At 50.4% G+C, this 22,722-nt stretch overlaps 10 protein-coding genes across 10 annotated transcripts; 4 read left to right on the top strand and 6 right to left on the bottom strand.

The window, feature by feature from the left end:
* Nucleotides 1-941: 941 nt before the first annotated feature.
* Nucleotides 942-2,223, top strand: N7515_000791 (aromatic alcohol reductase; the record flags this gene model as incomplete). The annotated part of the gene is made up of 4 exons (XM_056661535.1): nucleotides 942-1,028; nucleotides 1,100-1,384; nucleotides 1,446-1,772; nucleotides 1,846-2,223. The coding sequence occupies 4 exons, from the start codon at nucleotides 942-944 to the stop codon at nucleotides 2,221-2,223; spliced, it is 1,077 nt and encodes a 358-aa protein (XP_056526701.1).
* A 595-nt stretch (nucleotides 2,224-2,818) lies between these two features.
* N7515_000792 (putative amino acid permease) lies at nucleotides 2,819-4,721 on the top strand (the record flags this gene model as incomplete). Its single annotated transcript, XM_056661536.1, has 5 exons — nucleotides 2,819-2,993; nucleotides 3,051-3,108; nucleotides 3,171-3,177; nucleotides 3,227-3,387; nucleotides 3,449-4,721. The coding sequence occupies 5 exons, from the start codon at nucleotides 2,819-2,821 to the stop codon at nucleotides 4,719-4,721; spliced, it is 1,674 nt and encodes a 557-aa protein (XP_056526702.1).
* A 380-nt stretch (nucleotides 4,722-5,101) lies between these two features.
* Nucleotides 5,102-7,848, top strand: N7515_000793 (RNA dependent RNA polymerase; the record flags this gene model as incomplete). Its single annotated transcript, XM_056661537.1, has 3 exons — nucleotides 5,102-5,163; nucleotides 5,419-6,464; nucleotides 6,548-7,848. 3 exons carry the CDS (start codon nucleotides 5,102-5,104, stop codon nucleotides 7,846-7,848), a joined length of 2,409 nt encoding a protein of 802 aa, XP_056526703.1.
* A 1,279-nt stretch (nucleotides 7,849-9,127) lies between these two features.
* On the top strand, nucleotides 9,128-10,687 carry N7515_000794 (putative clock controled protein (Ccg-8); the record flags this gene model as incomplete). Its single annotated transcript, XM_056661538.1, has 2 exons — nucleotides 9,128-9,371; nucleotides 9,477-10,687. The coding sequence occupies 2 exons, from the start codon at nucleotides 9,128-9,130 to the stop codon at nucleotides 10,685-10,687; spliced, it is 1,455 nt and encodes a 484-aa protein (XP_056526704.1).
* A 341-nt stretch (nucleotides 10,688-11,028) lies between these two features.
* N7515_000795 (type III PLP-dependent enzyme) lies at nucleotides 11,029-12,618 on the bottom strand (the record flags this gene model as incomplete). Its single annotated transcript, XM_056661539.1, has 4 exons — nucleotides 11,029-11,120; nucleotides 11,177-11,749; nucleotides 11,845-12,240; nucleotides 12,297-12,618. The coding sequence occupies 4 exons, from the start codon at nucleotides 12,616-12,618 to the stop codon at nucleotides 11,029-11,031; spliced, it is 1,383 nt and encodes a 460-aa protein (XP_056526705.1).
* A 1,345-nt stretch (nucleotides 12,619-13,963) lies between these two features.
* N7515_000796 (agmatine deiminase family protein) lies at nucleotides 13,964-15,292 on the bottom strand (the record flags this gene model as incomplete). Its single annotated transcript, XM_056661540.1, has 1 exon — nucleotides 13,964-15,292. The coding sequence occupies one exon, from the start codon at nucleotides 15,290-15,292 to the stop codon at nucleotides 13,964-13,966; it is 1,329 nt and encodes a 442-aa protein (XP_056526706.1).
* Nucleotides 15,293-15,548: 256 nt separating this feature from the next.
* Nucleotides 15,549-16,777, bottom strand: N7515_000797 (MFS transporter; the record flags this gene model as incomplete). Its single annotated transcript, XM_056661541.1, has 3 exons — nucleotides 15,549-16,030; nucleotides 16,095-16,197; nucleotides 16,247-16,777. The coding sequence occupies 3 exons, from the start codon at nucleotides 16,775-16,777 to the stop codon at nucleotides 15,549-15,551; spliced, it is 1,116 nt and encodes a 371-aa protein (XP_056526707.1).
* A 567-nt stretch (nucleotides 16,778-17,344) lies between these two features.
* N7515_000798 (uncharacterized protein) lies at nucleotides 17,345-17,810 on the bottom strand (the record flags this gene model as incomplete). Its single annotated transcript, XM_056661542.1, has 2 exons — nucleotides 17,345-17,608; nucleotides 17,706-17,810. 2 exons carry the CDS (start codon nucleotides 17,808-17,810, stop codon nucleotides 17,345-17,347), a joined length of 369 nt encoding a protein of 122 aa, XP_056526708.1.
* Nucleotides 17,811-18,008: 198 nt separating this feature from the next.
* On the bottom strand, nucleotides 18,009-19,595 carry N7515_000799 (uncharacterized protein; the record flags this gene model as incomplete). Its single annotated transcript, XM_056661543.1, has 1 exon — nucleotides 18,009-19,595. The coding sequence occupies one exon, from the start codon at nucleotides 19,593-19,595 to the stop codon at nucleotides 18,009-18,011; it is 1,587 nt and encodes a 528-aa protein (XP_056526709.1).
* A 1,322-nt stretch (nucleotides 19,596-20,917) lies between these two features.
* Nucleotides 20,918-21,435, bottom strand: N7515_000800 (hydrophobin family protein; the record flags this gene model as incomplete). Its single annotated transcript, XM_056661544.1, has 2 exons — nucleotides 20,918-21,066; nucleotides 21,120-21,435. 2 exons carry the CDS (start codon nucleotides 21,433-21,435, stop codon nucleotides 20,918-20,920), a joined length of 465 nt encoding a protein of 154 aa, XP_056526710.1.
* Between the last annotated feature and the right edge of the window lie 1,287 nt (nucleotides 21,436-22,722).

The following is a 22,722-nucleotide window of genomic DNA, read 5'->3' on the forward strand; positions in this document are numbered from 1 at the left end:
GGGAGGTCACAAGCAGTTACCCGTGGGGCCCATGTGTCTATTGCTGACCCTGTCCAACATCCATCTTGCATTGGAATGATCGGTGATTGGCGCCCAAGATCTCTTTTACTCAAATGGCCCAATTTAATGGACACTTTGCCCCATTTTTAATGCTGACTCATCTTTGCTATTTCGTCACTCCTGTGTGAAACCTGCCTGAAGCTGGGACTACGCAGACCGGACTGGTGACGTCCATGGGTTCAAGATCCTGGCAAGTGACCAAGGGAATAGATTATGTAGAATGTCCTCACTATGTATTGTAGGCATGTCTGGCAGGGGGGATCGAATGAGAGGTTCACCGGGTCTCTTTCCAAGGTAGTTTCAGTCAGCCGAACAGAGTTTTGAGGTAATAGAGGCAGTGACTCCTGATATGTGACCAGAAGAGATACATTTCGAGTCAATTGACATGTTATTTGACAGCAAATAATGACCTTTCTTTACCTTTTTTTGGGTTGTCCGCAAACATCATCATTAGTCCATCTTCAGATTTGACCGGGAAGCCGTAAAATGACGTAACATCGCCGACCTATGATAAATGGGTTCTCCCTGCCGAGCCACCGGCCCGTGAAGAAATTAGTAGATAGTACATTGAGACTACGATCGTAGATAATACTATGAGATAATGAGATACATAGATAGACAGCAATAATGATACAGGAAAGAAAGAGAATCATACTTCCTACCCCCCTTCAAACGAGGGGAATGAACATCCACTGACCCACTACTGCGGATGAGAAAGTGGGTTGAGGCTTGGGAATTTATAACGTCGTCAGGTCCTAAACCTGTTACCCAATCCCTGCTTCTCTTTCTCTCTTTCACCTTTTCGATCTTCAACCCCTCCATCTTCAACGCCTTTAATTTTTTTCCCCCAAATTCACACATCCATTACTTATTGAATAAATATGTCGAAGACCAAGGTCTTGCTCGTTGGAGCAGCGGGTGAAACCGGAGGATCTATTGCCAACGGATTGTTGGACACTGGGGATTTTGTAGGCAAACCTGACTTTCCCTCCCCAATTGATCCCCCAAACTAATGAATTCACTTTTTTTCTTTCAATAGGAGGTCATCGCCCTCGTTCGCCCTATCTCAGCCCAGAAACCAGCCATCACGCGCCTTCAGGAACGGGGATGCCAGATCCGGAAATGTGACTTGAAGGCCCCGGAGGAGCACCTCATCGAAGCTTTGGCTGAGATCGATGTGGTCATCAGTTGCGTTGGTCCCGCCGAGCAACAGGATCAAATTCCTCTTGCCAAGGCGGCCAAGAAGACCGGCGTGAAGCGATTTATTCCCTGTGGTTTTATCACCGTTTGCCCACCAGGCGGTGTTATGTGGTTGCGGGACGAGGTAAGAGAACTGTTGACATCGTACATCCATCAGTGAGCTAACCAGATTCTACTTTGTACAGAAAGAGATCGTCTATAATCAGATCCGCCAGTTGTGGATTCCTTACACCATCGTCGATGTCGGCTGGTGGTACCAGCTGGCCTACCCCCGTCTCCCCTCCGGCCGCGTCGACTATGCCATGACGTCTGGCAACGATGAGATTATCGGTGATGGCAACATGCCCACAGCTTTGACCGATTTGCGAGACATCGGTCGCTACATGGCCCTGATCATCTCCGACCCTCGTACGCTGAACAAGAAGATCCTCGCCTATAACCTGGTCTCCTCGCAAAACAAGATTTACGAGCTGATGGAGGAACTTAGCGAGGAGAAGATTGATCGGAACTACGTAAGTCGTATCAGACTCCCTGTCTCGGAATGACGTGCATTTGGCTAATGAATTTCCCCTTTCCGGAGCACAGGTGCCCGAGGAAACTATCTGCAGCAGAGTCGTCGCAGCCCGTCAAGCCAGTGAAACCTATCCCTTCGATCCGATCAAGTTCATTCCCCGGTATCTGGCCGAATATCAACTCTCCTGGGGAATCCGCGGGGATAACAACCCTGAGTACGCCAAGTATCTCGGCTACCACACCACACAGGATCTGTACCCCGACTTTAAGCCCACCGATTTCCGCGAGTATCTCGAGCAAGTTATCCGGGGTTCGGCCAAGGGTATCTACACGGATCGTGTGATTTCACGGAAGCATCAACGGCACTTCCCGCGTACTGAGTCCAGCGACTCACTCTACACGCGCATATTCCCCCGCACAGAGTCGAGCGACTCGCTCATGTCACGATGAATTGATGATTAGGAAACACGTCTTACGTATCTCGCGTTACCTCCCTCGGGGAGCGACCGTTCCATACAAACGCCAGTCGCTCCAAAACCGCTGCTGCTTGGTAACATTGACAAAGATTTTATGATATCTCCACTCAACTCTCTGGCCCCAACTCACGGGGACATGGGATTCAGTATGCAATCGACTGATGCTTTGCTTGGGTGTCGGAACTTGACTTTTCTTTTTGGGCGTTTGTGATCTTGTGGCCTTTGATAGACGCTGGCCGCTTTTGGTACCTGCTCGACGGATCTGATGGCAATCACTAAGAGCTGGCATACCCTCGAAATGCTTTTTTTTGTTCATGCCATTCTATTTGGACTGTCCCACAATGGGTATGCTGCATATAGAAAATATATCCAATGATCTGTGATCCCGCTTATTGTGCCTCGTTCCTTCCTTCACTCGCACTTGCATGACCCCTTCTCCAGCGGCCTTCCAGGGAGAGATGTCTATTCCCTCTCTACTTGATCTCCTGACGCTTCTAGTGCACTAAACATTCTTCTCTGTTGGGCTATTCAGGCCAGGGAGGTCATTTTACCAACAAGTATAATAGGAAATGTTCTCACGACGCCGACCGGGATCGGGATCAGGATCCTCTACATGCGAACGCGCACCCACCGCCACCCACCCAACTACCCCATCGGTTAACCCAGAAGCTCATCAGACCGAACATGCCCTCGGTTTCACCGATATCTATGGGACCCTAACACCCCGTCAAATCAGCATCATCAGTTTGTATCTCCTACCTCGTGCGACGCGGCCGGTATTCTGACATACTACATTTGTAGCAATTGGATCGGCAATTGGAACGGGCTTGATGGTCGGTACTGGAAGAGCCTTAACCATGTAAGAATGACTTCTCATGCCAGGCAAATCTCATCCGTGCTAAAATATTAACTTCAAGACAGGAGCGGCGTAAGTCATTCCCACGTGTGTTGGCAGCCGGCATCCTAATCCGCTGTAGCCGGCATCGATCATAATCTCATATACCATTGTCGGATTCGCGGTTTACCTTGTACTCTCGGCTTTGGGTGAGGTAGGTTCATGGCTGCCAAAACCGTGTACCGTGGCAGATCAAGCCGTACGATTTTGCGATCCTGCGCTTGGGTTCAGCTTAGGCTGGATGTAAGTCTCCTTTCATGGTGATATCTGGTCTACCTGGCAGGTAGTTGACATTGCCTCACAGATTCTGGCTGAAATATGCCCTTGTCACCCCGAACCAGCTTACTGCTGCAGCGCTGGTGGTCTCCTATTGGGTTGATGCTGAGCGAGTCAATCCTGGTACCTGGATCACGATCTTCCTTTCGGTCATCGTGGCTCTCAATTTCATCAATCACCGCCTCCCGAGCAAGATTGAGTTCTACGTCTCGTCATTCAAACTCGTCGTTATGCTCGGACTCATGATCTTGTCCACCGTCATTGCGTTGGGCGGAGGACCGGACCACGAGATAAGAGGGTTTCGGTATTGGTCATACCCCGGTGCGTTCGGCTCTCATGGTCTCCAAGGCCATTCTTTGCTGGAGAAGTTCCATGTAACATGTTCGACAATGTCATCCGCCACATTCGCATACATCGGAAGTGAGCACTCTGGCATGGCCTATCACCCGGACGTCCGAAGAGCTACGTCGAGGGCCATCCGAAATACCTTTTACCGAATCATGGTATTCCATCTTGTGGCAATCACCCTTCTCGGCATGATTGTTCCCCAGGACACTATACTCGTGGCCTTCAATAGCGAGGCATCAGATGAAGCCGCTGCATCGGCTTTCGTCGCAGCTTTGTATCTAGCAGGTATCTCCGTACTACCTGACCTACTGAACGCATGCATACTGCTATTTGTCTTGTCTATTGCAGACTACGACCTCTACCTTGCCACAAAGGCAATGTGCGATCTTTCAGTGAGGGGTCGTGCCCCTGCTTTTCTGTCACGCACTACCAAGAGAGGTGTCCCAATCTACGCTTTGGCCATCTGTTCCTCAGCAGCAACCCTAGCCTATCTCAACGTCCATCAGGACTCAACTGTCGTCTTCGGATATTTCGTGGACATGGTCACCATGCTTGGTCTCCTCACATGGTTCTCCATTCTCGTCACCCACATATGTTTCGTTCGAGCACGAAAGGCCCAGGGTATTCCCGATAAGTCTTTAGCTTTCAGAGCTCGCTTCGGTCTACCTGGGACCTGCTTGGCTCTGATCCTCTGCCTATTCATCTCCGTCACCATTGTGTTCGACTCTTTTAGTTTTGAGTCGGGCGTTCAGAAACTCGATGTTAAGTCCTTGGTTGCTTCGTACATCGGCGTTCCTGTCTACGTAATCTTGATGGTTGGCTACAAGCTTGCTGTTCATAGCAAGCATGTTAATCCCAAGGAGGCTGATTTGTGGACAGATAAGGATGAGCTGGACAGTGAGGGACGGCCCGGACGGGCGGGGAGCATGGGCCACAGAAGCCGATCGGAATGAGATGCATGTTCGATAGCTCATTTTGGTCAATTGTATGAACCATTACACGACTACGGAGTACAGAGCAACTCCAAGCCTTGAGGGCCAGAAAACACCCGTGAGCAGTATGTCAATTGTTGAAATTTCATCTACTGCCTTCTTTCAGCTCCGATCGGCCTTGTAAAGGGCACCAGCGTGGCTCATTCCTTAGTAGAGTCCTACCAGAGCAGCCTACGGGCGCAAAAATTAGTCCTATCCCATTCGATAGTCATTTCGTGCTGTGAGGCTAAAGCGTTGTCACAGTGACTCGCCCGCAGGTGGGGCCGCTAAAGTGCAGCTAAGTACCCGAAGTTGGCGCGGGTAAACTGGTAGCATGCCACAGCAACCCGCCACACCATTCAATGAGGGAAAACATCCAGGGACTCAAAGTCGACGACTCGGTGGAAGGAATTCACAGTACTCCGTACTTAGGTCCTTGCATGCATCTTAGATTCGATCCGTAAATTTCCTCTCCACCCCTCGATCCCAGCCCAACACACGGAAACCCAATGCATCTGTTTGTTTAGCCCCACTACCAGCGCCTTCTCAAGAGACTAACGAAGAAAAGCAAACACAGCCGTGTCCTGTCAATTCATTCTGGCCCAAATTGAAGGGAATCAGATCAAATCGATTTCGTCTGTAGCGAACGTGAGAGCCACGGTGCTCTCTGTTCCGATAGATTCCTTACCCTTACTGTTCCAGCCCCTGATCACCCTCCGAGCCATCAAAGACAACCGTCTTATCCGTCTGTTCTTCGCGAAAGCATTTCTTCCTGGCTTGCACACAATGATCACTATTGTCTCGGACGGATATGGCGGGCATTTTACGTCGAAGAAGTCAAGTTAAAGAAGAAAACCAAGGCCGATCCTCGTTTCCGCGTCGAGTTCTTTGCTGTTGATGGTGATGATTTCGATCATAGATACCGGGTGCCCCCTGTGATAGCCCCTCATGGACAGCACAGCGACAGCCACACTCCGATGAGTGTGGAAGCTTTGCTAGAGTGGCATATGCCCAAGTCTGAGAATGGGAATCAAAGTAACTGCAAACTCTTCCAGCGTAATTCCCTGGGTCTATCGAAGACATTCACCACGGCTGTCTTGAAGCCGAGCCAGGTGTTCCGTCTGAAAGATGAGCCAGGCCGACCTGTCATGAATGACGGATGTGCCTTGATGTCAAGGCCACTTGCGAACCAAATCTGTGATCAGCTGGGGATAACCACCGCAACCCCTAGTTGCTTCCAGGGACGAATCGCAGGCGCCAAGGGGCTTTGGATGGTCGACAGCCACTCTAGTACTAATACTACTATGAACAACGATGACATCTGGATTCAAATCTCCGATTCCCAGTTGAAAATCCACCCGCATCCACAGGAATGGACTGGCCCGGTCGATAACGACAAGCTGACGTTCGAAGTCGTCAATTGGGCTAAGCCACTGCATCCCGTGGATCTGAATATCCAGCTTCTTGCGATCCTGGAATACGGAGCGGGCGTGAAGGATTACATTGCGAAGCTTACTCGCGATGGTGTGCAGAGTCTCTACGATGACTTCCTCGAGGTCCTGCGTTCCAACAGCCCAGTGGTCTGTCGCGCTCTGATACAGAAGCTTAGACCATCAGGCGAAGATGGTACTGGCCGAGCAAGACGATTGGAGCAGTGGGTGATGAACGATGCGGAGTCGATCATTCGTTTCTCGGAGACTGGGTTTGCCCCAAGGGACTTCGGCAGTATTTGACATGGCTTCTTGAGCGCCATGTGGAAGAACTGAAAATTCCAGTTCCGCTTTCCGCATATGCTTATTGTATTGCAGATCCCTATGGGATTCTAGAGCCGGATGAAGTCCACTTCGGCTTCTCCAATAACTGGCGCGACCCCCAGGGCCAATTCGAAGACAACTTGCTTGACGGAATCGATGTTCTTGTAGGCCGACTCCCGGCACATGTGCCTTCGGATATTCAACGGCGTCGGGCAGTATGGAAGAACGAGCTACGACATTTCAAAGATGTTATTGTGTTTCCGACGAAAGGAGATTTCCCACTGGCTGGCATGCTGTCTGGTGGAGACTACGACGGTGATACGCCATGGATTTGCTGGGATTCAAATATTGTACAGAAGTTCCGCAACTCGCCCATGCCACCGCAGGAGTATCCTCCGGAGCATTACGGACTCACAAAGCACTCTGTTCCTATGGAATCGCTGGCGTCGACGGGGGACTTTTTGGAGAGCTCTTTCTCTTTTAATCTGACCATCTCCCACCTGGGGAGATGTACCGTGGAACACGAGAAACGGGCATATGACGAGTCTATTGATTCGCCGAAGGCCAAAGAGCTAGCTTGTCTGTTGAGCCATCTGGTGGACAGTCGCAAAGGTGGTGTTCACCTCTCTGAGCAAGCCTGGAAGGAATACCGGAAGACCATAAGTCCCAAGCAACGCGAACTTCCCGCGTACCGCAACCCAGACCGCCAGTTCAAAGAGACGAATATTATCGACTTCCTCAAGTTCAAGGTCGCCAGATCAGAACTTTACAGGATTCTCTCCGGTCTCAACGCAAGCTTTCCGGAACACGACGTCCAGAATCAAAAGGACCCTGACCTTATCCTCCCCTGGACAGAAGCCGTGGAAGCATCAGAGAGCCTATCTGAGCATAGCGAAGAATTAAAAGCTACGCTCGCCGAGGTCAAGTCTTCAATAGACAAACTCAGCCGACAATGGTACCACGGCCACTCTACTTCCACCGGGGACGAATTCCTTGCCATATCACGCCAAGCAGCCGAGGGTGCGGCTGCGCTCCCTCCCCCGAAAACGGGGAGACATCCGCTCATTCACACTTGGCAAAACAGTCGCAATGAATGGCGTCGCTTGTTGGCGTCGTATGCATATTGGCAATACCCACGCTCGCGATTCATCCTCCACGCCTTCGGTGAGACATTGTGCCAAATCAAGGCGTCTGTGTCGGCATCCCGTCTGGCCACTAATGAAGTGATCGCTTGCTACCGCGTGAATCAGAAAACGGTGGCACATCTCACGGCGAATGAATTGCCGGTGGATGAGGTCGATGATGAAGATGAATATGAAGATGCTGATTCGATTGCGGCCATGCTATCCTTTTAGGAGCACGGTCGGCCATTGCGATGAATCGAACAGCGGGATCTGTTGCCCATTGAGATATGAATGACGATTACGACCTATGCATTTGATTTGATTGCGATATGTTTGATGTTTGTCTTTGTGTTGAACATAGCATGCGATACCTCCTGTTGCATATACTTGATGTACAGAGTTGACTGCCATGTACAACATGTAAAACTCGAGTCATGTACCGATCATTTTGACAAATCTAAGAGTTCCCAAGATTGGCAAATCCTTCGACAGTCTCAAGTTGAGAAAGTCCAGTTCCTACAAAATCAACTCCACATCACATGCCAGACGGAACAGGCGGCATAGGGGCCCAACAAAAGGAATTGAAGAGATGAGAAGGTTATACTCGACAGGAAATGCCCAATATTGAAAATGCAAATCCCTTGGCAAAGCACACTTGCACATAACATTTCCGGCAAAGAGAACGGCAAATAGGAACCGCAGGCCGTCGACTACTTTGTACTGACATGTGATGGGACGGAGGATGGTCTTCCGGGGATGTCAATGTGAATCTGAATGTACATAGTACGCGTAATACAACAGTGAGAATAGAGGATTGCAACCGACGAACCAAACATCTTACAGGAATAGGAATAGAATTGCGCCTTTCGGTTCGTGGGATGCCAATGCCAGTGATTGGGGGGAAAATCACAATTCGTTCTCGTATTCGACACATCCTAGCGCATGTTGGGGTACTAGCTGAGTTACATTTGAAAGGTAATGATGATGGACCAAGGAGGGGGTACGGAGATACTGTGCTGGTCTGCCTTTTAACCGGAAGGATGGAGATCTCTCTGTAGGGCAGGTATGCTCCATACCGGAATGATCGTGTAGTGTACACAGTGTACCAAATGTACAAGTACGGAGCCGGCCGAGTTTCGGAGTTGTTAAGTGAATATCGCCGTCTGTAAGTAGGCAAATATAGCGAGCTCAATAACACCAACAAAGGGAAAAGATTCCTTCATCCTCTTTTTCGGTAAGCTCGAAGTAGGAAGGCGAACGGATATGAGTTTGTTGGGGGCAAGTTAAGGGTTTTATTGTTTGACATGTGACATAGAGAGGTACATGGACTACCATAGTAGAATGTATGGGAAAGCAAGTACCACAGAAAAGTGATTACCTCACCTCTCCCATCTTCCTTCCCAATTGGGACTAGTGTTCCAGTGACACTTCTTCACGTGAAAGATGATGGTGGAAAGTCCGACACGGCCTCAATGATTATTCTCTCTCTATGGACGATCTGTGACCCGCCATGGATCCCCCGAAAATCGCTGGGTCAAGACCACCTGCCCAGAACATTAACGCCACAGCTCTGACCTCGTCGGTCAATTCGATCTCCGCGCTTACAAGTATCGCCCCATCACTTACCGCTCCGCACCATGCCCATCCATCCGTGATGGATGTTGATAAAGCCGAAGATCGATCCCGTCGAGCTGCCAGTGTATTATCCATGGATGATCTGGAGGCTGCGCAGGCCCTTGAGGGACTTCGTTCTGGTATGTGGCTCGTGGCGATGCCCAATCTGCTCCAAGAGTATCACGGCGGTGATCTCTCCTGGATTTTGCTTGTGCAACGAATAGTCAACTAATTCCCAGCTACAGATTTTGGACACTCCCCTCAGACAACTCGACAATCCGGTGCTTCACCGGACCCACCACCACCAGAGCCACTATTGTCTCTGCTCACTTCCTCCCATCCCCTTATCTCCTCTGCAATCAACGGCTCGGTAACTGCATACGCAACCTCGAAATCCTACTCACCGCGATTCAAGTCCGGTGCCGAGTTCATCGAGCGTAATATCGGGTCACCCGTCGCGAACACTGTCGGCACGGTAGGCCGCAAGACTGGTGTCGAGAGCGGTCTCCGTTGGGCGCTGCAACGGCGAGATTCTTCGGGCGTCAAACACTCCAAGAAAAGACGGAAGATGGATGGGGATGTGTCGCCGAGGACCGCCGACGTGGAGGGGGGACAAGAGGGATTATCGCACTCCCCGCGCACACGGAGTATGTCCGATCTCTCTACATCTGAGTCGCTTCCGCCATACGACGAAACGAGGTCTCCACACTACGAAGAGAAACCAGAGAGACGGACGCCAGCGACCTGGCAAAGCCGACTCGTCATTTCCACTTCCGGTCTCGGAGTTGCCATGAGCGAGGAATCGCTGCGGAGCTTGCAATACTGTCTGACCTGGCTACGATGGGCAAATGGCCGACTGGGCAAGTCAATTGTAGCGCTACACGGTGCTGTCAATGAATGGGAAAATCACAAAGCGCAGTCTCAGGCCGATGTCGAGGCCGGAGGCAATGGCCAGGAGAGCGCTTCCTTGCTGCTCCAGCGCATCCAAGCCGTCAAGGCCGATGTGCTCTCGACCTTGAAACAGGTCGTGGATGTGGTTTCCAAGTACGCGGGAGGTGCCCTCCCAGAAAATGCGCGCCATCTGGTGCGTCGACACTTGACGTCTCTGCCACACCGCTTCCAGGTTGCGTCCACGTCGCAGCCACCACCCGACTCGCCGGCTGCCTCGTCAGATGCCACTGTCAGTGCTCATCGTATTTTGGTGCTGGCTCAAGAGGGTCTGGATATGATGGCGCAGGTCAGCAACGTCGTCAATGACACTTTGGTTAGCGCTGAGCACTGGTGCGATCGATTTGGCCGGAAACGACCTGAACACCGAACTTCATCCGCTATGCCAGAGAAGCAGGGTGAAGCTGCCCCTGATGCTCAAACATATGGCGTGGATATCAAGCACCCTATCCTCCCTGAAAATTCGATCCAAGACGACGTCCCGATGTCGGGTGTGGACAAGGTATGATATCGTTCTAAGAGCCTGCTCTGCCTCTCTTTATCAATTTCCTCGCATCTCTCCTCGGTCTTTCTATGTCCGTTCCTCTACGATTCTTCCTATCTTCCTCTTTCTTTTCGGGCTCTTTATTATGATTGATATCCTTTCTGTTTCACTCCGGGTATTAGGACTTCTGGGAATTATGGTGTTTGTTTCAAGCGTATGATTATTGTTTCTGGATATGCGGTCCTGCTCTACCTAGTCATGGATCTTATGAATTTTCTGGATTTGGGATAGATCTATGCAAGAGGCGGACTCAAGCTGAATGAATGCAGGCTATTCATCGATTTATTAAACTCCAGACAATCCCACTAAAAATCAATCAGCGATTCACTGTTGACATAGAACGTGTCATAGGTACTACTAAACCCATTGAACTGAGTGGCAGTCGTACTCGTATATGCTGCTCGCGTCAGTTCGATGCTGGAATCTCCACGACTCAAAGGTACAAGTACTCACCACCCATATTCTTATATTTAAGCCAATCCCCAACCCTAACCTCCGAATTGAACGTCACCTCCCGAACAACACAATCAGTGCTATCACACGTCGGACCCCAAATCGAATACCGATGAGACCCAGCCTGCCCATCCTTCCCTGGATTCTCCCCCTTACTCTTAACCAACAAGTTCCTACCCTCCTTCTTAACCAAATAAGGAACCATAACCTCCTTCTCCATGATAACATTCATGAAATTCCCATATACCCCATCATTCTGATACAGCATATCCGGAACACCCGATACAGCCGCATTCCCCAGCTGCCGTCGCCGCGAAATCACCCGACAAACAAGCGTATACACACTCCTCGCAAAGAACCGACCCGGTTCCGCGATGGTAGTTACACCTTCTGGGAACTCGGATCGAATCGCTTCTCGCAGGACTGGCGCCATGGTCTCGAAACAGTCGTCTTGGAATCCGCCGCCGATGTCGAGGATCTGGGGGTGGAAGCCTATTCTTGTTGCTTGGGTAAATGCAGTCCGGGCGTCTTTGATGGCTTTACAGAATGATGCTGGGTTCGTAGCGCCCGTTCCTGATTACACTGTCAATATCATGTATCATGTTGCATACCTAATGGCAGCAGATACTATGAGAAAGCAGATATGATGGGAAATGAAAGGTACTCACCAACATGAAAACTAACTCCAATAACATTCAACCCAAGCTCCCACGCCCTCTCCAGTAACTCCTCGGTCGTATCGAGCGGCGCCCCGAACTTCTCCGACAAGCAGATAAACGCACTTTCATCATTCGCATAGATGCGGAGCAGAAGCTGTGCATCCGGCATATATGTCTTGATAGTATCCAGCTCATCGATATTATCGAATGTTGTCCGTAGGACACCAGCCTCGTGCGCGAAGGACACGGCTGCTGGTGCTTTACATGGATTCGCGAAGAGGATTCTGGCCGGGTCGACGCCGAGACTTAGCACTAGCCGTAATTCTGCGATTGAGGCGCAGTCGAAGCCTGTTCCTAGTTCTGAGAGGACGCGGAGGAATGGTGGGTCTGGGTTGCATTTTACTGCTGTTGATTTTGTTAGGGAAGAAAGTGGGAGGGATGGAGTGGGAAGTGTGATGTACCGTAGTAAGGCCGTATACCGGGCATATTCAGCGTCCAACGACGGTGTTGTCGAAGGATTTGGCCCAGATCTGCTATGAAGAATGATTCATCGCCGCCGATGCGGGAGCGTTTCAGGATGCGGGCTATGTGGCTTGCGATTGCGAGGTCTACTAGCTCGTCTGGGGAATGGGTTCGGTTTCGATATGGGTGTGTTGTGTGTGGGTGTTTGAGAGTTGTTGTTGTTGCTGTTTCATGAGGTGCTGGGAGGAGAGCCATGATTGTTGAGAGGAGTCTGTCGACCAGGACTGGGGAGAAGGGGGAGTTTTGGATCTGGAATAGCATTTAGGACATTGAGTCTGTATGGTACCATGTATAATGTCGGGTATACTGATATTGTCCTTTGTAGACGAGACTCTGGGTGAAGTTCTGTAGAAGTTTAAGGATTGAGAACGCCTAAGAGGAAAAGAAAAGGTTACTAAAGAGTAAATCTGCATGCTGCATTACGTTGGATCTCACGGAAAAGACATAAGCAAGTCGTACAGGATGTAGTAAAGCTCTTTTTTTACTTGTTCTGTGAGAGAGCTAATTATGTTTGTAGTGGGGTTGACTGTGCTTTAGGGCTTTGCGTGATGTGCATCCAACAACAGGATGAGATGCTATTTAGAGGCTAGATCGGCTGTTTGACGCAATTCTGCACGATTTGAGGGCGATTTAAGCGACTGCCATTGTGTCATTGGCGATGACTGCACTGCTGGTGGAGAATGAGTGAGGGCGAGCTGAATGCATACGGGGTGCATTGAAGGATTGAAGGGAGAAAGGTTGTTGCACAGGTCAGTGTCATTTAGACTGACTACATCTGAGAGTAGTGCTACCACGGCGTAACTTGACTCTCTATGCATTTATTACGGCTGAAGCGTTGAGGCTGGTTCGATCCCTGGATTACTTGGCTATTGGTCTTTGAGGGGAATGAGAAATCAGCAGGACATTTGACGCATTAGACTGGATACTCTTACTTCATAGCCATTAGGTATCAGGTTTCGAGATGCAAGAACCACTGTGGAGTTTGATGTGATAGATGCGCCGACGATATTAGTGGGGTTGAGTCGATTCCAACCTCATCGGTGTCGATGTCTGCTATGCGATGAGTAACTAAGCTACCTATCCTTTAGGATAGCTCCCCAGAGTCCCGATCCTGTGCTTAGCTCTCGGGCTCGTTTATCGGACTGTCGGGTATCCTGTTACACCGCGATCGGATACATCACTTGTTGTGCGCACTACATGTCAACAAAGCCTGAAATACAACCAAACTCTCTGTAGCATGCTCATAGTTTTGCTCTTCTGGAATGCCGAGGTCCTCTGGTCCTGTAAGCTGAATAACTGGAAATCGATGGTCTATGTAGGCTGACTCAAGCTGTTAACATAGGCATATCTGACCTCCACTCCCTCTCGACATTGGTTTCACGGACTGGTTAGACTCAGAATGTCCGGCAAATTCATTATCCACAAGTCCAAGTACATATTCAACACATCCAAAGCATATGCCGTGTGATGCCTGGAGAGTGTGTTTGTAAACACCTGCCCCTAGGCCCTAGACATGAACGTGCACTTGACACAGCAAAAAGTAACCTATGCATTCGCCCAAAAAGACTAAAAACCAGCCCCTCCAATGTCCTCAACTGATTGGTCCTCACTGAATTGCAGGAACCTGTTGAGTGACGCAGTGAAGCACCCCACCAGTAAGGGGAATGGCGCTGGCATACACCTGTCGAATCACCCGCTCAGGGAGTAACCTCTGAAACATTTCCAGCGCCATTTGATCCCTTTCCTCATCACCGAACTTAGGAATAATCAGTCCACCATTAACAAAATAGAAATTGACATAGCTGGCCGACAACTCATCCTGATCCGACTTAACCAAGCCCCCGGGGTCCGGCTCCTGGATCGTATGGATCTGCAAGCTGCGCCCCTTAGCGTCGGTCTCACGGCCCAGAATCTCTCGGATCTCGGCAGACAGCTCCTGCCACAGCTCAATAGCAACATCATGCGGTTTCGAGTAAGCGATCTCACCGGGACGCACAAATCTCGCCTCAGCATCCATGTGCACGTCGGTAATGTCAACATTACGCCTTCCAGGGAACCAAACCACCTTCTCAATCCCGAGTAGCCGCTTCAGTTCCGTTTCGATCTGAGCCCTGCTCATCCCTGGATTCCGCACATCGCAGACAATACTACTTTCCGAGATGAGCAGGGTTCCCTCGCCGTCGGTCACGAGCCCGCCGCCCTCGGCGCGAATCGGTGACTCGATCATCGTCACAGGCGCCGGGACGCGGTCGTGCTCAATGACCCAGCGGGCGAAATCTGCGTTTTCGGCTAGGGCTGTTTCGTCCATCAGAGGCCACTGCTGGCCCCAGCAGACGCCGTCGTTCTCGGGCTTCTTGCCGCCCCATTCGTTGAAGCGGAAATTGATCGCGAAGCGCCGGTGAGGGAATTTGCCTGTTGGGTCACGTATGTAGACAGGGCCCGTGTCGCGCACCCAGCAGTGGTTGATTGGACAGGGGATGAAGCTGATCCGGGATGCGTCTTTGACACACGGTTTGACCACGGACTCGGCCAATTGGATTTCCTCGGGCCGCACGTACATCCGGACGGACTCGAACTCGCTGATTGCTGCTGCTAGTTGGGCGAGCTCGTTGCAGACAGCTTCGTATTGATCGGGCGGTAGGGAACAGCGGGATGGGAAGCCCATGATTGTTGCTTCGTGACGCTCCCACTCGGCGGGGAAGACGTAGTGGCCTCGTTGGACTTCGCTTTCATCGTTGCTGTTGCTGTCTGCGTGAGAGGTTGGGGGTCGGTCGCGCTTGGTGTAGAGAGACGACAGTGTCTTGCGGAATCGCTCGAAAAGCTTCATCTTGATATTCCTCAGATCATCTTCATGTCCTGAATCCTGATGAGAGTCCGTCTCCTTCTTAAGGGTGCAATTCGGCTGCCTTGACCCCTTAGCATTCTCGTACATCATTGACTGGTGTAACTATGACCGCTTTGATGTTACTCACATTTGCTGCTGAATCTCCGGTGTTCCTTCACATTGCATCAGGGCCTGGGCTGTCGAGAGCCAAGAGCGAACCACGCCTAGCACGAACAGAGGCACGTACTATTGCGATATCAGTATACCCAAGACGAGGGCTTGCTGCAAGTCTATCTGAGTGAGCTGACCTGTCATGCTTTGGTTATAGATAGAATATAAACGCTTGTACTACTATACAGGCAGACGCTTACTCCGGCAACAGAGGCTCACGCTCTATCTCTTGGGCAGACTCCGTCCAGGAGTCTTCAACTATAGCACCACTCAGCCATAACATAGGTATCGCAGTGACAGCAGAAAGAACTCCAAGCGCCAGTGTCATAACTCCCCAGCCGTACTGAAACTCCACAAACCCACCCACCATGGGCCCTAGTGCCAGCCCACCGAAATGCGCCATATTCTCTAGGCTGAAAGCCTGGGCCACGGCGCCTCTTCCTCCAAACACTCCGGGTTCTTCAGCTTCCATGTCATCCAAGACACGCTGTATCTCCACGAGCAAGGCCGGTTCGCCTAAGTCGATACACATTCCGACAATGACCAGAATCACGCAAAGAAGAGCTATGTGGAACGGTGAGTTTTCCTGGACAAAGCGAAGACAGATTAGACTCGGAGCCTGAAGGGCAAAGCTTGCAAATGCAATGACCCTCGGTCCAAGACGGTCAGAAAGGAATCCTAGTGTGGCGGATCAGCATTATATGTCCGTGAAGAGAGATGCGAGCGTTTGATTGCAGCTTACCAAAAAATGGCTGGAAAACGGCTGCTGCGGCACCTGGCAAGAAGATGAGACCTGCGCCGAGGACACTCCACTGGAATGTGTTCTCCACAAAAATTGGGAGCGTCTATCAACGTCAGTGTTACCCCAACAGAGAAAAAACAGCCATTCCGTACCGCATCAAATGCTGAGACCACGAGAGCTCCAACAACGACTGCCCACAGACTAACCAGCATCCGCGGCTGTTTCAAAAGCTTCCACAGTGCGAAAGCACTCTTCGACATCTCCGCGGCTTCTGCGCTACTACTTATCGTTGCAATAGCTCCATAAGGCGGCTGCTCCGAGACATAACCGTTCTCCTGCGAAGGTCGTTCACCATCAGTGAGACACAACCAACGCTCAGCAGTCCTCTTCTCAGCAACAGCAAGTCTTAGAAAGAAGTCCAGAGCCACTATTCCAAAAGCCATGCCAAAGACAGCATGGAACCCTCCGACTTCATAGACCAGTCCGCCAAGCAGTGGTCCAGACATGAATCCTAGCGTCATCGCGGTGCCAATGTACCCAATCATCTGTCCGAGACTAGCTTTATCTACTGCATCTGTCACGATCGAAAGACCTGCTACCGAGACCATGGCTGTTGCCGCGCCTTGGAGCACTCTAGCGATAACGTACCATGTCACTGAGTGCGATGCTGTCAGAACGATCATCGAAGCGAATAACAACACGAGCCCGGATAGATATGGGCCTTGGCGGGTGCCGGAGGCGTCGAGCATGTATCCGAATATTGGACTACATGCAAGTGCTGAGATGGCTTCGGAAATGAGGAGGACGCTGTTCCAGTACCCTCCTATCAGAGACAAGTATTAGCGGTTGGTTATCTTGGCTTGCACCTCGTCTTTCTTCATACTATCTTCAAATGCTACTCCGGCTCGCGAGACTAGTGCCTGTGGCATAACGGGAACGATCTGCAGCTGTCAGGTAAAGATCAAAGGTCTTGATCAGATCGTGTGTACCATCGCATAGAGAAAAAGATCCTGTCCGGATTAGCTGGAGCTTTATTGGTTTCAATGTCAGGGACGTAGAGGATACCGTAAACATGGACAGCGAGATTGCCGTGACGATGAATGACTGTGATGACCTCAACGGTAGCAGCCACGGTCGCTGGTCGCGAAGCCTCAAGAATGGTTTCGACCAAGTCATGTCTATAGCGATTCGACCTTCAATCGCTGAGCTGAGGAGATTCTAAACGATGGGGATCTCTAGTGTTTGGAACTCTAGTGTTGGGAAGGGAGAATTTCCCACTTCAGGAGTGAGCCAGATGAGCTATTGCTGTCCCCGGTGCCTCCCTCATATGCAGCCCAGAACTCAATCTGCATTAGTGGCTGCGATGTGGCAAAGATGCTCGTTGGAGGGGCTATGCGGTCGATTACAGCTGCAATTGCAATCGGGTTTCGCGCTAGATGCTGTAAGGGAGTCGGATCACCGCTGATCTGGGGAGGAATACGATTGAGATCGAGGATGACAATGGTGGGATTGAGCTGTATGATGTAACATAGGGAATATGGATGCCTGCTTCTCAGATCATATGCGTCTTTGATCTAGAAAATCAGTAAGAGAATGATCCGTGAGATATACGGGAAGCTGCTTCCGATGGTGAATTAGGATGAAGGAGATTTCCCGAGCAGTTGCACAAATATCCTCCAAAGTTCCGAGTGACAGCCCTGTGAAACACGAGGACATAGTTGAGTAGCGTGATAGGCATGACCACTGAGTGAAAGTTGAGAACTGCAAGACACCTAGAAGGTCCACGAAGGGATATTGGACTATCATGCACTCCAACTCTCGTATCCTTTCATCTGAGACTGTGCAGTTATAGATCTACCTTGGTAAAATAAATTGATTGGATTATCGGCTCCCATGAGAGTGTCTAACTGACATTCAGCCATCATACTCTTCTCCGCCCTTCTCAATCATCTCTTCCACTTCCTCAACACAGTGAGCCACAAAATCACGCACAGAGTCGAAATGGCGTATACCACTGCCCCACCAATATGCCCAATACCAGTACTGATAATCGCCATCTTTGACTTCTTTCCCTGCCTTCTCCATGGCCTCTTTCCAACACTTCGGACTGACGATATAGTGACTGAATGAATCACTTTCCGTGCCAGGCCGAAGCTCAATCATCTCACTAAGACCAAAGTCTTCCAACTCGTCTTCATAATGCATATATCCGACATCTGCACAGCCACTTTCATCCATGCTCATGGACCGAATACCCGCTAAACCACCACCAAAGAAGTGCCAGCCACCTTTGAACCTGAGGATGGGATTAGTTAATTTGTCTTCCATAGTACGAGCATCTTTGGCGAGAAATGGAGTTTGCAACACTTGCCCGTTCGAAATCCGAACCATCTCCTTGAAATCAGCAGGCAGCTCGCCAAATTTCTTCTCCGCAGCCGCAATCTCCTCCTCGGTGGCAGGTTCAAATAGGACATCCTGAGCACATCCCAAGCCCATTTCCCGACACTCTTTATTATGCGCTTTCCACGTCCCCTCAGCAAGTCGATCCAACAACTCCCTCCATCCAACCTTAGACGGATGCAACTCCCACTGTCTCCCATGCTCCGCCCTTAGCTCCAGCGCAGCAACAATCTCCCTCACCATAACCACGGCCTCCTCCTTAGAAATGAAAAACGGATTACTTACCTTCCCACCCGCAGTTAACAAAGGCAAGACATCGTAGATACCAGGAATCAGAAGCAAATCACTCAAATTATCCCCCGTCGTAAACCCATCTTCTCTCAACCCTTGTCCGAGAACGTCCGCCGCAGTTTGTAGCTCACCCACGCGAATCGCAAGCTCCACAACCAACCGCCTGTACAGCAAATACCAGTGTCTGTGTGGTTTGCCAGCATCCCAGCCACACTCTTCAAGCGGCGTCTGCGGCATCGCATACAGTTTCTGCGCTACCTCGACCGCCTCGCGGGCTACGTTGTCGGGCGGGTATGTGCCCGGCGTTGTCGTTTTAGCGAGTAGTCGCGCACACATCGCTAGCATTTCTGGGCTGTCGGTGTCGCGCCAGATAGAGGATGGGTTGCTTGGCTCGACGACCCCGAGACGGTCCAGCATCCAGCCGGTGCGGGTGCATTCGCGGAATTTGTTCCATTGTATTTCGGCGAGCTCTTTTTCGGAGAAGGCAGTACTACTGCCTGGGGGTAGTCTTTTCGGTAAAGGGAAGGTGTCTTTGTGTATATGCCAGAATGTCTGTAGAGCATATGGGATCCCTATCTCGTACGCAAGAGGCTCGCCTTTGGCGTTTGTTTCGAAGTTCTCTGCTAATTTGCAGACTGCTGATACGATCAGATGGGCTTCTGTGAGATGGTTGGAGAGAATGAGGAGCTCGGCGAGATGGATCATTTCATTCATTGCTGGTGAAGGATCTTCTCTATCAATGTAGGACTTTATCAGCCATGGGAGGGTGTTGGGCTCGTTGTTGCCGGGGTTGACCCATCGGATGGACATAGTGTTGAAGAACTTCAACTTGTGGTCGCGTATAAACTGAAAGTATCGCTGTCTTTTATGAAATTATGAAAATTATATCAGGCCTACTGTTGGAAATGATGGCCTTTTATGCTGGAAGCCTGCGAGTGAGGTTGGTCTCTTGGCCTACGGGTGCCTGAGAGTGCCGCCTAGTTCAGCCTGATGCGGTTTAGCGGAACTTGCGTTGGCGTTGTAGAAAGAACTACGAAGAATCCAATGTTGCCTGTTGCCTTGTCATGTTCTCGCTGTATTTCGGCTTTTTCACTTGGCCAACTGTATTTGGACTAGTAATGACGAGAATGTCCGTTTGGTTGGTTCTGGATATGCATGTTGAGTTGAAGGGCTACGGCACGTGAACGGCACGGAAGAACCACTCTTCCGTGCACTGGCCAAAACACCCTCTCTAGCCCCCTGACGGCTTCTAGTCAACCAATCCATCCAACACACAAGATATATCCTGAATCCTACATCTGTAGAATCAACAGTTTTTCAGACCTCCTCACTCGCAACAAATCTCGGCCCTCTGAGTCCAAGAAGAAGGATGAATGGCTCACAAGACAGGAGAAGGCCTGCGGAGCTGTGAAGAGCCGCCTTGATAACACGATCGAAGACGGGGTCAAGGAAAACGAAACCCTCGCCGACCTTCTCAGCGCTATTGAGAAATGGGTCCGTCCGAACCCCGACGCTCAACTTACTAACTCGAAACTCGTAGGCGTCAACTTGACTCCTCGAAGTACGATGGGATCAACGCGTATAAAGGAGTTCCGCGATATCCGCTCGCAAACCAAGCGACTCGGGATTGACAACCCAGAGGCACAGTGGATAACACTTTTCATGACTGGCCTGGACTCTAAGTGGAACCTTTGTATAATCGTTGATCCCATCGTACTTCGAGGAGTCAAGTAGACGCCTACGAGTTTCGAGTTCAGCAAGTTGAGCGTCGGGGTTCGGACGGACCCATTTCTCAATAGCGCTGAGAAGGTCGGCGAGGGTTTCATTTTCCTTGACGCCGTCTTCGATTGTGTCATCAAGGCGGCTCTTCACAGCTCCGCAATGCAAGCTAGTACTGGCTCAGGCTGGGAGTGCATAGAGTACTATAGCCGGAGCCGATGGACACTACAAAGGATAGTTGACAATCAAACGAAGTTTTGAGTATTAGGTGACATATAAGAAGTAAGGTCTATGATAGTAATCACAGGTCAAGGTGTCTAGAAAGACAAACAAACAAAAAGGAACTGAAAGGTACACCACCGGCTCCTGTAATTTTCCTCCATGCATCGCTGAGTATCTGCAAAGAAATCCGTTTACAGAATGGAGCCGAGGGCAACGCAAGGAAGGCTGGCACCGACACCATCAGAGTTGGCGCTGCCAGGCGAGTTAGCGCAGCAGGCGATGTTCTGCTTGCAGCGCTGGTTGAGGATGTCCTGGACAGGAACAGCAATGAGGATAGGGACTGCGGGTGTATTAGTGAGTGGCCCAGTTGAAATATTTGACGGAAGAACATACTCTGGACGTCGAGCTTGGAGCACTGATCGAAGAGACCAAGACCGTCGGCGCCGGAGCCAGAGCCGATGAGGTTGGAAAGGAGACCGCCGAGGGCACCGGAGTTGACATCGGTGGTGTCACCGGCGTAGACAGCCTTGTTGCAGCAAGAGAGCTGAGCCTGGTCACCACACTTGGCCTGGGCCTGCTCGACAGTCATGCTGTCGGGGACCTTGAAGCGAGGAGCCTCGTGCTGGGACTCGAGGGCGGAGTGCTCAGTGGGCATGGCGACGGCGAGGCTGGCGAAGGCCAGGGCAATGGCGGAGAGAGAGAACTGCATTGTGATGGTAGAGTATTAAAGATTAAAAATCTTGTAAAATATAGAAAGATTTGTAGGGTTGGAGATAGAAAGGTAGAGAGATAGAACAGTGGAAGGCTGATGAAGAAAAAAAGGAAACAGGTGGCCATCCAAAGCTCTCCTTTTATCTTGAAATCCCCGGTGTTTGAGCATGAGCGAATCTACCTGTTCATGGTGAGGTCCAAAAACAACTCTCCCATTTTTGGTGATGGAATGCCCTACGCAAGGGTTTATCCCGAGCTCCCCTGAGATCTTTGCTCTCCTGGCACCGTCATTGGCCCTATCTAGGTTCGCGGAATTTAAGAAACGATTGAACGTGCCCCTTGGCTCCTCGAGATGCACATGCCCTGCATTCCGCCCTGTCAGTGGTATCTCTCAAAGTGACCTACCCTTTGTGCTGCCATCGTACACCCTGGTCAATTCTAACGGCACTTTCAGCTCCCTAAACCACATTTTCGACCCTAGGGATTCGAGATAGGAGTCTAATTAAACTTGTTATGATTCAGATAATTCGGAATCAATGTCCTTCTAGAAGTGCCGAGGGGCTCAGGGGCGTAAACAAGCCCTGCCACCACCTCCCAGGAATGCCCTAAAGTTTCAGAGGACTAGCGCACGATACCCGCACGCAGAAGATGTCACCACTGTACGTATATGGCGCTGATTATCATGCCTGAGCACCGGTTGCAGGAATTAAGAGCCGCTTTTGATGGAAGTATCCCATACAACGCAACTGTCGCAGAGCAGTTACAGTCGATGTAGCGGACTATTACACTACCCAATTGCTTGTGATATCTCTCAGACTAATCTCTTCGTTTCTCAATATCCCTAGTGAGTTGCCGACCCACTCATCTCTCGCCTTTCAAGAATTTCAGATCGCCGGACTCAACGTCGATCTTGAGCATATCAGATTGACCACCCTGAACTCAGGCATAGCATAGTGTTTCGACGGGCAACCGCTCTGATCTACAAGCTCCTTCATTGATGCGAACATTAAGTCTCATAGCGCTTGATTCTTGAATGTGGTGTTGGGCCTAAAGTGATTGAGCCATAACAATAATCTGCGAGATCCTTGTGAGCTTCGGTCTGTTCATAGCCTATTGCTGACCAAGCTCATTAGCATAAGTTATCTATCCTGCCTTGCTCCACTGTATTATGAACTACTACCATATCTGGTCTGAGCGGTCTTGTGCGGTGGCTCTAGTTTCTTTAGATACATTCGAAAATCTCAACGTATCAATTGTGCATAAGCCGTGCGCTGCTTCGATCTCT

The sequence above is a fragment of the Penicillium bovifimosum genome, assembly GCF_028826915.1.
Source record: "Penicillium bovifimosum strain IBT 22155 chromosome Unknown utg000001l_segment0_segment0, whole genome shotgun sequence".
Lineage (NCBI taxonomy): Eukaryota > Fungi > Ascomycota > Eurotiomycetes > Eurotiales > Aspergillaceae > Penicillium > Penicillium bovifimosum.